Genomic DNA, 13,649 nt, shown 5'->3' with positions numbered 1-13,649 from the left:
ACAGGAAAACAAACAAAAATTCCCCAAACCACATATTAAAAATGGCAGGCTTTTTATAACAATAATTAAAGTAATAAAAACATACAAAACTTTGTTTTTAATATATATACACAGTACAAGGCCGAAGCACCTTTGACTTTTCTTTCAAAACTTTACGTTTGTATGAAAACCTCACCCACGGCAGCAACAATTTGGTGGGTGTGGATATATGTATATATAGAGCTCTGTACATTTCCCCCCACGGAGTAACAAAAAGGTACCTTCAGTCTGTCGCTTCCTTTACTTTTAGGGCAGAGCTTTTCCAGTGCACAGCCTTTGGGTGAGTCTGTAAGTACTGTTGATTTGTGTGCTCCTAGATCTCGTGCTTGCAAGAAAATTTTGCAGAAAAGTAACTGAAACAAATAAGCCCTTTACTTACAACGCACCCAACCTTCTTTTCAGCAGGAGCAATGTGACCTAGCCCCTCATAACAGCAAGAGCAAACCCGGTTCTTTAGGCAGAGTGACACAAGGAACACCACTGGTGTTGCCCAATCACATACACCCGGGGCCTGTAAGTGGTAAGCTTTTAGTGTTGGTAATGGAGCCTTCACTTTCAGATTAAAAATGATGTGGGGGAAGAATAAAACCGCCTTTAAGGAAAAAAACCTATGGGCTTCCTACATTGGCTGCGTGCTGAATTACCAAGGTGATTCAGTTGCATGGAAGTCAGGTGAGCTCTTTTTTTCTGGAGTCTGGAAATCCTTTCCTTCATGCATGGCACATTCTCATTAAGCTTCAAACCTCCCAGTGAAAAATATTAAATATTCAAGGTAATAAAATAGATATTATTTCTATACTATAGGTTCGGCCTAGTGCAAGGGAAACTGTCACCTAGGATATCCCTTAAAGTAACCCCTAGGCCAGTGCATCGCAGGCAACGCAAGGCACTTCCGTAAGTGGTCCAGTTCTGCCTGGAGTCGTTCCCTTTCTGAAACAATCTTCTGTTTCTGGCTCCTTAACTCCTGGAGAGAGAAAGAAACGGAAGTCAAAACAAACTCATTTCATACTCTAAGGAAATGTGAGCTGCACAGATGGGCCAAGTGCTGTGCTGATAGACATACCCTCAACACTCTGAATATGCCATCTCCCAGTGGAGTGTGCCGACAGTGGCCTTTGGAGCAGTCTGGTTTTCCCAGAGCCCTGGATTCTCAAAATACCCGTTCTCTCCTAGAACCACTGTCCATTCACGGCCTCAGCTTGAGCCTGGGGTTCTTAAAAAGTCAGCTTGAGCCTGGGGTTCTTAAAAAGTCAGCCCCAATGATGCTATAAAACTTTTGCTGCTTCAGGAATAGTCCAGATCTGGAGACCTGGTTTGAGGCCTGCCCCTTGCACACTGGAGGAAGCCTAGTAGGTTTATTTGCTGTTAGCTGGAAAACTTGCCAAGCCCAGCTGAAAGCTGGCATGAGGTAGTTTTTGCCTCAAGAGTGTTCCTTCTCCAGTAAAATCTCCTTCCTCCTTAAGTAAATCACTGTAGAAGTAGATGGATATAGGCAGTAAGTAAATCCCCAAAACAGACACACAAATAGCATCTTTACCCTTCCAGGGTCAATACCCTATAAATTTAAGACATCTTCCTCCTTAGCTAAACCCTTGAGTCATCAACTGAATCTCATTTTGACTACAAGTTTTGATTTCTGAAGAGCAGGGCTTCCCCTCAAAACTTGTCCTGAACTCAAGCCTGAAGGAAGAAGCTGCACTGTGTGCCTGAAGCAGCCCTGGGATCCAGTGTCACGGCTGACTCACCACCATGCTATGGGAGAGCTGCTCCGCCGTCAGGCTGAGGCTATAGTGCTGGGCCTCCAGCCGCCGGCACTGTGTCTGCAGCACGTGCCGCTCCAGATTTTGCTCTGAAAAGACAAGAGGCGTGATCGCTTCAGTGCACAGGAGCCACAAAGGACTTTGGCAGGTGACCCACTCTCACCCCGGCAGCCCGTCCCCAGTGCAAGCAGCAGTACACCATGGTGCTTCACCTTCAAACCACACTGGTGAGTGAGTGTGTAAGGTACCTACTTACATCCATCCCCTCAGAGTAAGGACAAAGGATCTCGAATCAAACGGCAATTTAAGGAATTCAGATGAAGTCATTCTGGGTGAATATATGGCCTTGAAATTAATTCTTTCAAAAAGAAAAGATTAAAAATAAGAGCTAGGCTTTCAGTTTAAGCTGCTGGATAAAGGCCAGAGTAAAAGAGAAGGGAAAAAAGGTGAGTACCTAAATTACTACAACAGAAAACATGAGGGTGATATAAAGAGTTCAATAAAACCAAAACCCAACCAAGAATGAAGAAAAAAGGGCAAAGGCACAAGGAACAGTAAGTATTAAGGATAAAACAGACCTTAGCCACTGATGGTCGAGAATGACAAAATCCTAGAAAAAAATAGGCTACCTGACCAAATGTAGAAAGGCCAGAACCACCTTGATAGTAAAGTACAATTAAAATTAGAGTCCAGTACCACTTATAACTACCACCTGTCAGTTGTACTGGGGTGACTTATGTATTGCTGGAAGCTATGTCACTGGCATTTCAAATACCAGCAGGGTCTCACAGGTGGACAGGTTTCAGTGGAGCTTCCACAGTAAGACAGACTAGGAAGAGAGGCCTGGTGATCTGCTTTCGAAAATCAGCCAATGAAAACCTTATGGATCACAACAGAATACTGTCCAAAACAGTGCTTGGAAGATGAGGCCCCCTAGGTTGGCAGGCACTCAAAATGCAGTGGCCTCAACCTTGGACTGGAGCACACCAACAATTCCAGATAGTTCAGCAAGGTTGCTCAATACAAGACAACATGTAAGAAAAGCATTTCTATAATAAAGCATACAACCAATTAGAAAATGTAATGGAAACAAAGATCATGGTCACAAGAAAAAAATAAGCGATACCTAAAACTAAATCTAATATAACTTATGGGAAAAAAAAACAGTAAAAATGATTTAAGTTTTATACCATATTCATAGACTGATGACATAAGCATCAAGAATGTCAATTCTCTCCAAATCTGTAAGTTTGCTGCATCTGAAAAAAAAAATTTTTTTTTTTTTTGGTGTACCTTTGGGAAAGCCAGAACCAGGGGCAGCAGCTGTGCTGCTGAGGTGACAAGGACAGGGTGGCAGGGCACACAGGAGCAGCCCCAAGACCACCCTTGGCACATGTGAAGGTGGTACACCACAGAGCAAACCCCAGGGGAAGAGGGGCCCTTCCAGAAACCACCAGGATAAATGGTTATCTGTGCATGGAAAATGAAATTAGCTCTCTACCTGACTCCACACACTGTAAATGCTATGTGTAACAAGAAAAGCAGAACTTGAGGAACATACCAGCTGACCCTGGGGTAGGGAAGGATTTCCCATATAAGGCACCAAAACCACAAACCCGTAAAAGATGGATATGTGTCCATTAAAGACCAACATGGTTTGCCTTTACCTGCCTGGGGAGGACTGCACCCCTGCTGAGAATAAAACATTCTGGTTCCTGACCAGGGCCTGCCTCCCCTGGCAAAGTGCCAGCTCAATGCTAAACGGAGTCATCAGCCTTGTTGGAGTCTTGAGGTCACGGCCTGTAGGCTCAGGCAGCAGCCAGGCTGGCTGTGGGGCTCAGCTCGTTCTCCAGGACCCTGTGCATAGCCCAGGTAGGGCTCAGGGCTGGCTGAATTAGGAGGCGGGGGAGGAGGGGTCGTGGCACTATACATCCCCATGAGAATAGCCTCTGGTTTCTTCCACGACAAGGAAGCCTGGCCACCTCCAAGCCTGGGGATGGCTCTTGGAGTAGGCCGAACATCTGAGCAAACCTACGTCTCACTTGGACAAAACCCTCTGGTATTTATATCTAGCTGTGTCCCAGGCCATCTAGGCTCTGGTAGTGTCACTTAGAAACAGTCACCAAGATGGAAAAACAAATCACCAACTTCATATGGAAAGAGAAGAGGCCCAGAATATATAAAGCATTACTCAAGACGAAGAACAAAATGGGAGGCCTCAACACTACCTGACTTTAGAACCTATTATACCACCACGGTAGTCAAAACAGGCTAGTACTGGTACAACAACAGATACATAGACCAATGGAACAGAGTTGAGAATCCAGACAAATTTATCCACCTTCGAGCAGCTGATATTTGACAAAGGCCCAAAGTCCATTAAGTAACAATGCACAAACACCAGAAGAGAAACTAGATAACTGGGAGCTTCTAAAAATCAAACACTTATACTCATCAAAAGACTTCACCAAGAGTAAAAAGACAGCCTAGAGACTGGGGAAAAAATTTAGGGATATGACAAATTGGATCCATGTCTAATCTCTAAAATCTACAAGATACTGCAAAACCTCGACAACAAAAAGACAAATAACCCAATTAAAAAATGGGCAAAGGATATGAACAGGCACTTAGCCAAAGAAGGCATTCAGGCGGGTAACAGACACATGAGGAAATGCTCACGATCATTAGCCATTAGAGAAATGCAAATCAAAACTACAATGAGATATCATCTCACCCCAGCAAGGCTAGCATTAATCAAAAAAATGCGAAAAAAAGTTGGAGAGGTTGTGGAGTGACTGGAACACTATTATACACTCTTGGTGGGAATGTAAAATGGTACAACCATTTTGGAAGTCGATTTGGTGGTTCCTTAAAAAGCTAGAGATAGAAGTACCATACGATCCAGCTATCCCACTCCTTGGACTCTATCCTAGAGAAATAAGAACCGTCACACGAATAGATACACGCACACCCGTGTTCATTGCAGCACTGTTCACGATAGCAAAAAGACGGAAACAACCTAAGTGCCCATCAATGGATGAACAGATAAATTATGGTATATTCACACAATAGAATACTACAGAACGATAAAGAACAATGAAGCTGTGAAACATAACATGGTGGAATCTGGAGGGCATTATGCTGAGTGAATTTAGTCAGTCACAGAAGGACAAATACTGTATAAAACCATTATTATAGAACTCAACAAAAGGTTTAAACACAGAATAAAACATTCTTTGATGGTTACGAGGGTGGGGAGGGAGGGAGAGGGTTACTCATGTAAGAATTATCTTACATGAAGGGAAGGACAGCACACACTACAGGGGAAGTCAGCACAACTGGACTAAACCAAAAGCTAAGAAGTTTCCTGAATACAACCAAACACTTCAAGGGACAGAGTAGTAGGGGCAGGGGTCTGAAGACCATGGTTTCAGGGGACATCTAGGTCAACTGGCTTAACAAACTTTATTAATGTTCTGCATCCCACTTTGGTGAGCGGCATCTGGGGTCTTAAAAGGTAGTGAACGGCTATCTAAGATGCATCAATTGGTCCCCACCCACCTGGAGTAAAGCAGAATGAAAAACACCAAAGACACAAGGAAAATATTAGCCGAAGAGACAGAAAAGGCCACATAAACCAGAGACTGCATCATCCTGAGACCAGAACTAAATGGTGCCCAGCTACCACCAATCACTGCCCTGTCAGGGAACACAACAGAGTCCCTGAATGAACAGGAGAAAAGTGGGGTGCAGAACTCAAATTCTAGTAAAAGACCAGACTTAACGGTCTGAGACTGGAGGAACCCCAGAAAGCATGGCCCCTGGACTGTCAACCCAGAGCTAAAACAATTCCCGAGGCCAACTCTTCAGACAAAAGATTAGACTGGACTATGGGACATAAAATGATACTTGTGAAGAGTGTGCTTCTTAGCTCAAGTAGATACCTGAGACTGAATGGGCAGCTCCTGTCCGGAGGTGAGTTAAGAAGGCAGAAAGTTAGGAGCTGGTTGAATGGACACAGGAAATCAGGGGTGGAAAGGAGGAATGTGCTGTCACAGTATAGGGAGAGCAATTAGGGTCACATAACAACATATGTATAAATTTTTGTATGAGAGACTAACTTGAATTGTAAACTTTCACTTAAAGTACAACAATAAAAAAAAGAAGTCACCAAGGTTGGCAACAAAATCCTGCATTCATTGATCTATTAAGCTTTCTTTCACTCCCCCCCCCCCATTTTTACCTTCTATATGTTCCTGGTAAGCTTCAAAAATGGCCTCAATCCCCTGCCACTTCCGTCTGGGGGCTTCCTCGTCTTCCTCTTCTCCATCTTCCTCGTCATCATCATCCTCCGAGTCCTGGTCCATCTCCTGGGTGATGGGGCCCTTCCTCCCTGGTGGGGGCTCCTGCTGGCCATTGTGCTGGGGTCGGGGGAGCCGGCTGGAGGACTGCAGCTCGGGAATGTTGTAGTGGACAGATGTGTCCACCTTGTGGTTCTGCTCTGCCGACAGCACAGCCGCGTGCCCTGTGGGAAGGAGGGAACCAGGCTCAGGCCATGGTGCCTGCAGGGACTAACAAGGAGGGGAGGGGCACGAGAGAGAAGGGGCTTGCCCTGCCCCTTGGCAACAAGTTCCCATGGCTGCAGGTCTTCAGGTAGGCCAGCCCTATGCAGTATCCAAGGCAGCATCATTAGAAACAGAAACGCACCGAAATTTTGAGCTTTCTAGTCGGCACACCTGCACTCCAGTCACAGTGCTGCATCCTAATATGTGATGCAGGTATTCAGGTTTTGCCTTCCACCAGGAGTTGGCTTGGGCTGCGATCTGTGCGAACAGGCATGCCCATAAAGACAGAGGTTCTGCCTGTCGCAGGTGCAGCCCCACGGCAGACCAGAAGGCTGCTGCCCCGGCATGGCAGGGACCAAACAGTCAAGTATGATGTTAGGAAATGGCTGAAATAGAAAATGTAGGAAGACATGGTCAGGAAGCCTCTGAGGAGTCTTGGTGACATGGTGTCTGCAAGCAACACAGCCCGAATGCCCGTGAGTTTCTACAAAGATCTCAATGCCACTGTAGCTTCTCCTTTAGAGACCATGGGAAGGAAAATCCTCCATCCTTAGGAAGGGAGACAGTTTACATCTGTTCAAAATATTTCCATTGCATCCTTCCAAGTATATTCACGACAAAAACCCTAGAAAGCACTCCTCTCCGTTTTTAAAATCATTGTCATATCTATATTTTAAAAAAAATGCTTTTTATACTTTCTAGTAATAAAAAGGAGCCCTGGTGGTGCAGTGGTTAAGAACTTGGCTACTAACCAAAAGGTCTGGCAGTTCAAATCTACCAGCTGCTCCTTGGAAACCCTATGGGGCAGTTCTACTCTGTCCTATAGGGTCACTATGAGTCCGAATCAACTTGATGGCAACAGGTTTGGTTTGGTTTTAGTAATAAGCTTAAAAATGGTTTTGGCAAAACTATTTCTTCTGGTGATTAAAGTTCACAGAAATTTATCATGCACAATAGTTATTCAATTGTTGAGGATTGTTTTCTAATCAACCATAGCTTTTGACTCAGTGGTAATAAAACATGGCTACCCCATCTTCTGACCTTCACGACTCCCCACTGGCGTCTCCAAGGGGATGATCACGGGGGCTCCAGCAAGGGCTGACTGGACCTGAGACTGGAGTGCGTGCCGCCTGGTCAGCCCTGTGGGGGTGCTGGGAAAGTACCACCCGCAGAGTGCCCGGTGGGCTATGTGGCAAGGCCCCACTTTGTGGCCTTACTAAAACCAGGTGTTTCTACTCATGTAGATGGCACGTTTGCTGAATGTTCTGGGGTGGGGTCTGCAGATAGTGAGCAGCGCTGGTATCACCTGGGGGCCATTAGACTCTCAGGCTCCACCAGTGCTACCAAGTTAGTACACCTCCTCTACAGTCACTCATCATGACTTGAGTGCACGGGGGCCTGCGAGGCCTTGTGATGGGCACCCAGAGGGGCGGCCACAGCCACGGGACAGCTGGCCATCTAGAATGTGCGGCAGCAGGGCTGAGCCAGGAGCAGCAAGTTACCTTTGTGCTTCTGCAGGGCCTTCTGGGTGGACTGCAGCACCGACTCGTGGAACTGGTGTGCGAACTCCTCAGCCAAAAAAGGCTCCCAGGGCTTGCTCTTGCCATTGATGCTGTGCGACAGTGGCACGGGGATGTCCTTGGGCGCAGGGCCCCGAATGCAGTGCAGCAAGCTTAGGCCCTTCTTGCTCCCAGGTGCCTCGCCCAGTCTGGCCTTCTCACTGCAGGCAGGAGCCGGCTCCTGGGACTGGAGCGGATCAAGTCTCCCGGGCTCCACAGCCTTTGGGACGTCAGACAGGGATGCAGCGATGCCGACGGGCTTATCTGTTTCCAGGGAGGCCTGCTGCGTGGCTGGTTCTTTTAGAAACAAAGTGAGAGAAAAGGTTAAGAACTGCAAGTTCACAGGCCAAGTGTCCATCACACGGACACTGACCACCACAGCAGAGACCTAGTGAAGACCCCAGTATAAGCCAAAGATTCAGGGGATGATTAATTACAAGTCAGCAAACATTTTTATGGTCTGAAGACACGGTGTGGTTAGGAACAAGTACACCCTTGAAAGGTGCCTTGGGAAGGTGTCAAGAAGAAAAAGGATATGAGCGAAGAAGCAAGTCACTGAGTTCAGGCCACTAGAAACGTAGGAAGTTAAGAGTCTTAATAGGGCAAGACGACCCATGAGGAGCCAAGAGGGATCGAATGAGTGACTCACTGCTCCACCCAGGAGATGGAGAGGCATAAACAGCCATGAGCACAGTGAGAGGTGTGGAAGCGAGTGCTGGAGAGTTCTGAAAGGCAGAGAGCACAAGAGCAAGATGCAGGGAAAGAGTGCCATGGAGGGAAGACAGAAGAACAGTGGCCTAGACAGAGGCTGCCAGGCAGAGCACTGTGGGCCGCTGGGCTGGATCACAGAGCCTCCACACCCAGAAAGCTGGGACCCCCAACTCTGAGCCCCAAGGAGACTCTGTACACTGTGCAGAAAGCCACACATCACATGAAAGGGGTGCAGAGAAACACGGTCTTCAGGAGGCAGGTTCAAGATGAAGATGCGGCCACCAGGACCAGAGTCCGGAGCACCGCCTGCCCCAGCAGCCCTGCGGGCATCCCGAGGCGGTGGCCAATGGGGCTATGTCCCGCCCCGCGCCTTACCGCTCAGGGAGGCAGCAAGACTGTCCCTCGGAGCATGCGTCAGTGCACCCGCCACTGCGGCCGACAGTGTCTTCTGCTTCATGGCACGGAGCATTTCAACAAGCCTCTCTGTGTCTGTGAGGAAAGCAGCCCGGGATTAACAAGGCCGAGGAGTCATTCTGGGGAAAGGGGGTTAGGTCCCAGACCGGCTGCAACTAGCAGGGCAAGACCGTGCAACCAAGATCAACAAGAGGCAAGAGCCACCAGGTGCGTGGTCAGGAGGAGCCTTCAGTTTTGAGCCCAGACTCCTCTCAGCCTTCACTGTGCAGTGCTACAGCCTAGTCCCCAAAGCACTGAGTGTATGGCTACTATGGCCGTGGGCACCTGTGGGCTTCCGGGGAAACCTCTGAGGATGCATTCTTATTGAAGAGAGAAGAGTCAGTCCCAGCACAAGGAATAACCGGGGTCAAGAAGCACAGCCAGCCCTGTGTGCCCCTAATGACCACTGCCCCCTCACTGAGGAGGGGACCTGTGTCAGGACCATCTCTGGCCACATCGCCTGTGATGTCCTCCAGGAATCAAGCCAGACAAAAACAAAACTATGCCCATTTCCAGGGATTTGTACTGGTGACAAACACATTACTATTTTAAGGGAGTCCCTGGGTGGAGCCAATAGTGAAGGCACTTAACTGCTAACTGTAAGGTTGAAGGTTTGAGTCCACCCAGGTCACCAGACCTTTCTTCCAAGGTGCGTCTATATGCAAAAACTCAGCCACTGAAAACACTATGAAGCATAGGTGTACTTTGAAACACATGGGGTCACCATGAGTTGAAGTCAACTTCATGGCAACTGTCTTTTTACTCCTTTAAGGGAAAGCGAAAATTCCAACTTACTGGTTGAAAACAAAAATTACACTTTTCTACACCCCAGTCATGAAACGAAGCAGCTAAGTGACCCATCAGCACTTTCTGCTTCCTGCCACTTCTTCCAGAGCAAGCAAGCAGGTGTGAGAGGGGGAGCTTGTGCAAATGGGTGGTCAGAGAAAGAGAGGGACAGAGAGAAAGAGAAGAGTAGAGCCAAGTTCATACGAGCCAAGGTCCATGGCATGTGTGGATGCAGGGCCAGTTACCCACTCCACGTGAGCTGGCTCTGCCTGGGGGCTGCAGGCCATCACCCATCACCAGATCAGCGACCACCCCCCTGCCCCCTACCCCAGCTTCCTGCCGCAAGAACACGGGACACAGATACCACGTGAGCGGTGCAGCGAGGGGGAGCCTGCTACCACTCCAGCCTGGAGTCCCCTGAACCAGGAGGCACCGAACCCCTGCCCATAGACCTCGTCTTCTCAGAGGCACTGTCGGCATGACAGTGACAAGAGAATAGCCCAGCTGTATGCACATCACAGACAGAACAAACACGTCTTTGCTGTGTGTACGGCAATTACGGCGTGGGCCTCCGGGGCGACCCTGAGGATGCATTCTATTGAAAACAGAGCCAGTTCCAGCACAAGGAACGACCGGAAACATGCACAGGTGACTCAGGAAGCAGAGCCGTGCCCGCATGTGTGGAGCAAGAGGACGCAGGCCCCAAGGGGGGCGATGGAGAGAGGCAAAAAGGTGGAGACGTGGGCACTGTGGATGGGAAGCAGCGGTGCTGCTCCTGTGGACCATGGGGAGGCTGGAGACATCCCTGGCTGAGCACATCTCAGAGCCTGCCTGTGCCACCAGCGACCCTGCAGGGCCCAGGCCTCACCTTTCCTCCTCTCGGCACTGATGTGCGTCAGGTTGAAGATAGTCAGGAACTTCTTCTTCTCTTCAAAGTTGGGGCTGCTGTTCATCTCATCAGGGCTATAGCGGGTGGACAGCGCCAGGCGTGGGGAGGGGGTCTGCCGCTTGCTCTGGACCATTGGGGGCGATGGGCTCCTCTCCCGCAGCATCCGCCGCCGCTTCCGCCGCTTCTGCGTCAGCAGCTCCTCCTTCTGCTGTTGGGTGGTCAAGCCAAAAAGTTGCAAAAACTCTAGCTTCTAGATTGGGAGAGAGCACAAGTCAGTGTGAAGGCAGGCGCCTGCCCCTGCCCCCGCCCCACCTGCGAGCGCCGTGGGGACGCGGACCTCGGAGGACGTGTCCAGCTTCAGCGGCGGCTGCTCAGCCACGCAGCGCAGGTGGGCCCTGACCTCCTCCTCGTCGCTCTCGTCGTATGAGTCGTCCAGGTCGTAGTAGTACCCTGAGAGCCGAAATGGGTTTGCTCAGGCTGGGAGCATCACTTCTCCAGTGCCCCTGCGTGGGGCCCCTGTGAGAAGTGGAAGCACCCCACCAGGTGGACATCTGCACTGGCACCAGTCCTAGGCTTCCCATGGGTGGCAGGCAGGGATGGAGACTGGTCATCGCCTGTGAATACTGCTTCCTGAGGGGCCATCGGGACACCACCCGGGGTGGGCTAGGCTCACAGAGGTCCCATCCTCTCAAAGGCATGAAGCAGGCCCACCCCCATGCAAAGGACACCAGTGGAGTCCCTGCACCACAGGCACTAGGTGCTCCTCTTTCTCTACAAGGCTCCCGACTCAGCCTAGACCCCACAACCTGGGGCTCAGCCTTTGCCCAGCTTCTGGGCTGCCTTAGGGCTAGACTCAACACTCATGGGGCCCGAGAGCCCTGACCTCAGACAGAGCAAAGGCCATTGGCCTGACCCTTCCCTCAGCCCCAGTCTCTGCTGGGGGTCTGCGTCCTCCTCTCTCCTGGCTGTCTAGGGTTACGGGGCAGGGGCCTCACCCAGGGAAACCCAAAGAGCTGTTGGCTGAGCCAGAAAGGAAAGAGTGCCTAGCCCCGTCCTGGGCAATGCCTGCTGCTGCCCCCCTCAGCCTACAGTTTATGTGGCAGCCCTGTCCTCAGAGCCCCTGCTGGCCTGGCTGCTCCACCCCCGTCATGTTATATGATTAATATTTAAAAAACCATCTTATTAGCCTGCACTCATCACTTATTAACTGGGCATGTCAGCAGGAGTGTCTTCACAGACAGCTATGATTTGGCTTTTTGCGTCAGTGTGCACTGCAGCAGGGGCCACCGTCGGTCTGCCCAATTCAGGTGTCGGGTAGTGAATTCACTACCTGGGTCTAGAAGCACAGAGTCCGGCACCCGCCCTGGCTCTGCCATGCTCACCTACCCTCCACCCCTCCATCCCCAAGGAAAGCACACGGGGCAGGCACGGACCTTTCTCCTGGGCCTCGCGCCGCCTACGCTCCTCCAGGTCCAGCTTGCTGACCAGCCTGCGGCGCTGCTGCAGGAACTCATCATAGATGTAGGCCGGGTCGGGGCCTCGCTGTGCTGGGGGCCGCCCGCCCAGCTCCCCAAAGGGGGCAGCTTGGCTGAAGGAGGCCCGCTGCTGGCCCAGGAGGGTCTGAGTAGACTTCTCGAGTTCAGTGAGGAAGGGCCCAGGCCCATGGGGGAAGGCTGGGTGTTCCAGGCTCCCCGCCTCCCGCGGCGGCAGCTGGAACTTGTCCAGGGAGGCAGCCTCACGCTTCCGGGGCCCCTCCTCAGCCTTTTCCGGGCAGTACACCCGCTCTACCTTCACCAGCGGTACAGCAGCCTGGCGGCTGGGCTCGAACGGGCCTGGGTGGCTGTGCAGAGAGTGGCTGTCAGGGGCCCGCCGGGGCTCCAGAGCGTTGTCCATCAGGGACACGGGGTTCCAGAGGGCCGTGGGCACTGTGTGGTGCTGAGGCTTAGGTGAGATGAGGGGTGGGGGCCCGCCAAAATGCTGCGGGGGGTCTCGGCTGCCTGGCTCATGACGGTTTGGCCCCGGCCTGGAAGTGAGCAGATGATGCCGTCAGATTTAACCAGGAGCCAGAACTGCAAGGGGATGGAGACCCCTCTCTAAGCCCCTTGATCGGAGGCTGGGGGACGATGGGGCGGCTGGGCTCCATCTGACACCAAGTTACACGCATCTCCACTTCCTCTTCAAACACCTGAGGCACGTGTCTGCAGACCCGCTTTTCAGAGAGATGTAGAGGCTAAGTGGAGGGTCATGGCCTGTCCCAGCCCAGGCGTCATCTCACCCAATCTCCGGTCCTATTTTTCAGCCATGGCCTTTCCACACTCACTCTACACTGCCTTCCAGACCTCTGGTACACCCATAATGACAGACCTGTACCTGTAGTGCACAGGGGAGAGTGTGGCTCATGTAGAGGACAGGGCCCACATGGCACCCACCTCTAGACGTGCCAAGTGATGGGCGGATAATGGGGGGTGGGCCAGCCTCCTTAAAGGAGCTACTACTCCCCACACCCATGCTCCTCTCAGGAGGGCAGCAAGAGAACAAGGCTTCCATTGTCTGCCTGGCCCACTCCCACTAGCTTCCAGAGGCCCTCCTGGGGTCAGGACAAATTTGTGCCGCTGCTGACCCCCAGTGGCCCTTGCCAGAACAACAGTGTCCCAAGGGCTCCTCGCTGTAGCCCAGCTTCCTATCCGCCAGGCAGCATGGAACAGCTGCGTCTATAAAGAAGACAGTCCAAGGAAAGCCTCCCGCACTAGGGACCGCCCCACTCTACAGCAAGTTCGCCCACATCGTACTAATGACTTGTTCCCTCAATGCACCTGAAATAAGCCCCAACTCACAAAAGTCTGTTTGGAGTGTTGTTTTCTCAAAGTTTATCTATTTTTAAAAAAGC

At 50.9% G+C, this 13,649-nt stretch overlaps 1 protein-coding gene across 1 annotated transcript in view; it reads right to left on the bottom strand.

Moving 5' to 3' along the window:
• Positions 1–20: 20 nt before the first annotated feature.
• GSE1 (Gse1 coiled-coil protein) overlaps positions 21–13,649 on the bottom strand; it is a 121,602-nt gene continuing 107,973 nt past the window's right edge. The window contains exons 8-15 of the mRNA XM_023732552.1: positions 12,196–12,785; positions 11,100–11,212; positions 10,742–11,012; positions 9,010–9,123; positions 7,867–8,220; positions 6,043–6,324; positions 1,785–1,888; positions 21–1,003 (exon numbers count right to left, since the gene is read on the bottom strand). Of these exons, the coding sequence (XP_023588320.1) occupies positions 869–1,003; positions 1,785–1,888; positions 6,043–6,324; positions 7,867–8,220; positions 9,010–9,123; positions 10,742–11,012; positions 11,100–11,212; positions 12,196–12,785 (1,963 nt within the window). The 3' untranslated portion in view covers positions 21–868. The remainder of the gene's footprint in view (positions 1,004–1,784; positions 1,889–6,042; positions 6,325–7,866; positions 8,221–9,009; positions 9,124–10,741; positions 11,013–11,099; positions 11,213–12,195; positions 12,786–13,649) is intronic.

Source organism: Trichechus manatus, unplaced genomic scaffold (genome assembly GCF_000243295.1).
Source record: "Trichechus manatus latirostris isolate Lorelei unplaced genomic scaffold, TriManLat1.0 scaffold00053, whole genome shotgun sequence".
Taxonomy (NCBI): Eukaryota; Metazoa; Chordata; class Mammalia; order Sirenia; family Trichechidae; genus Trichechus; species Trichechus manatus.
This window is presented reverse-complemented; position numbering and strand designations above follow the sequence as displayed.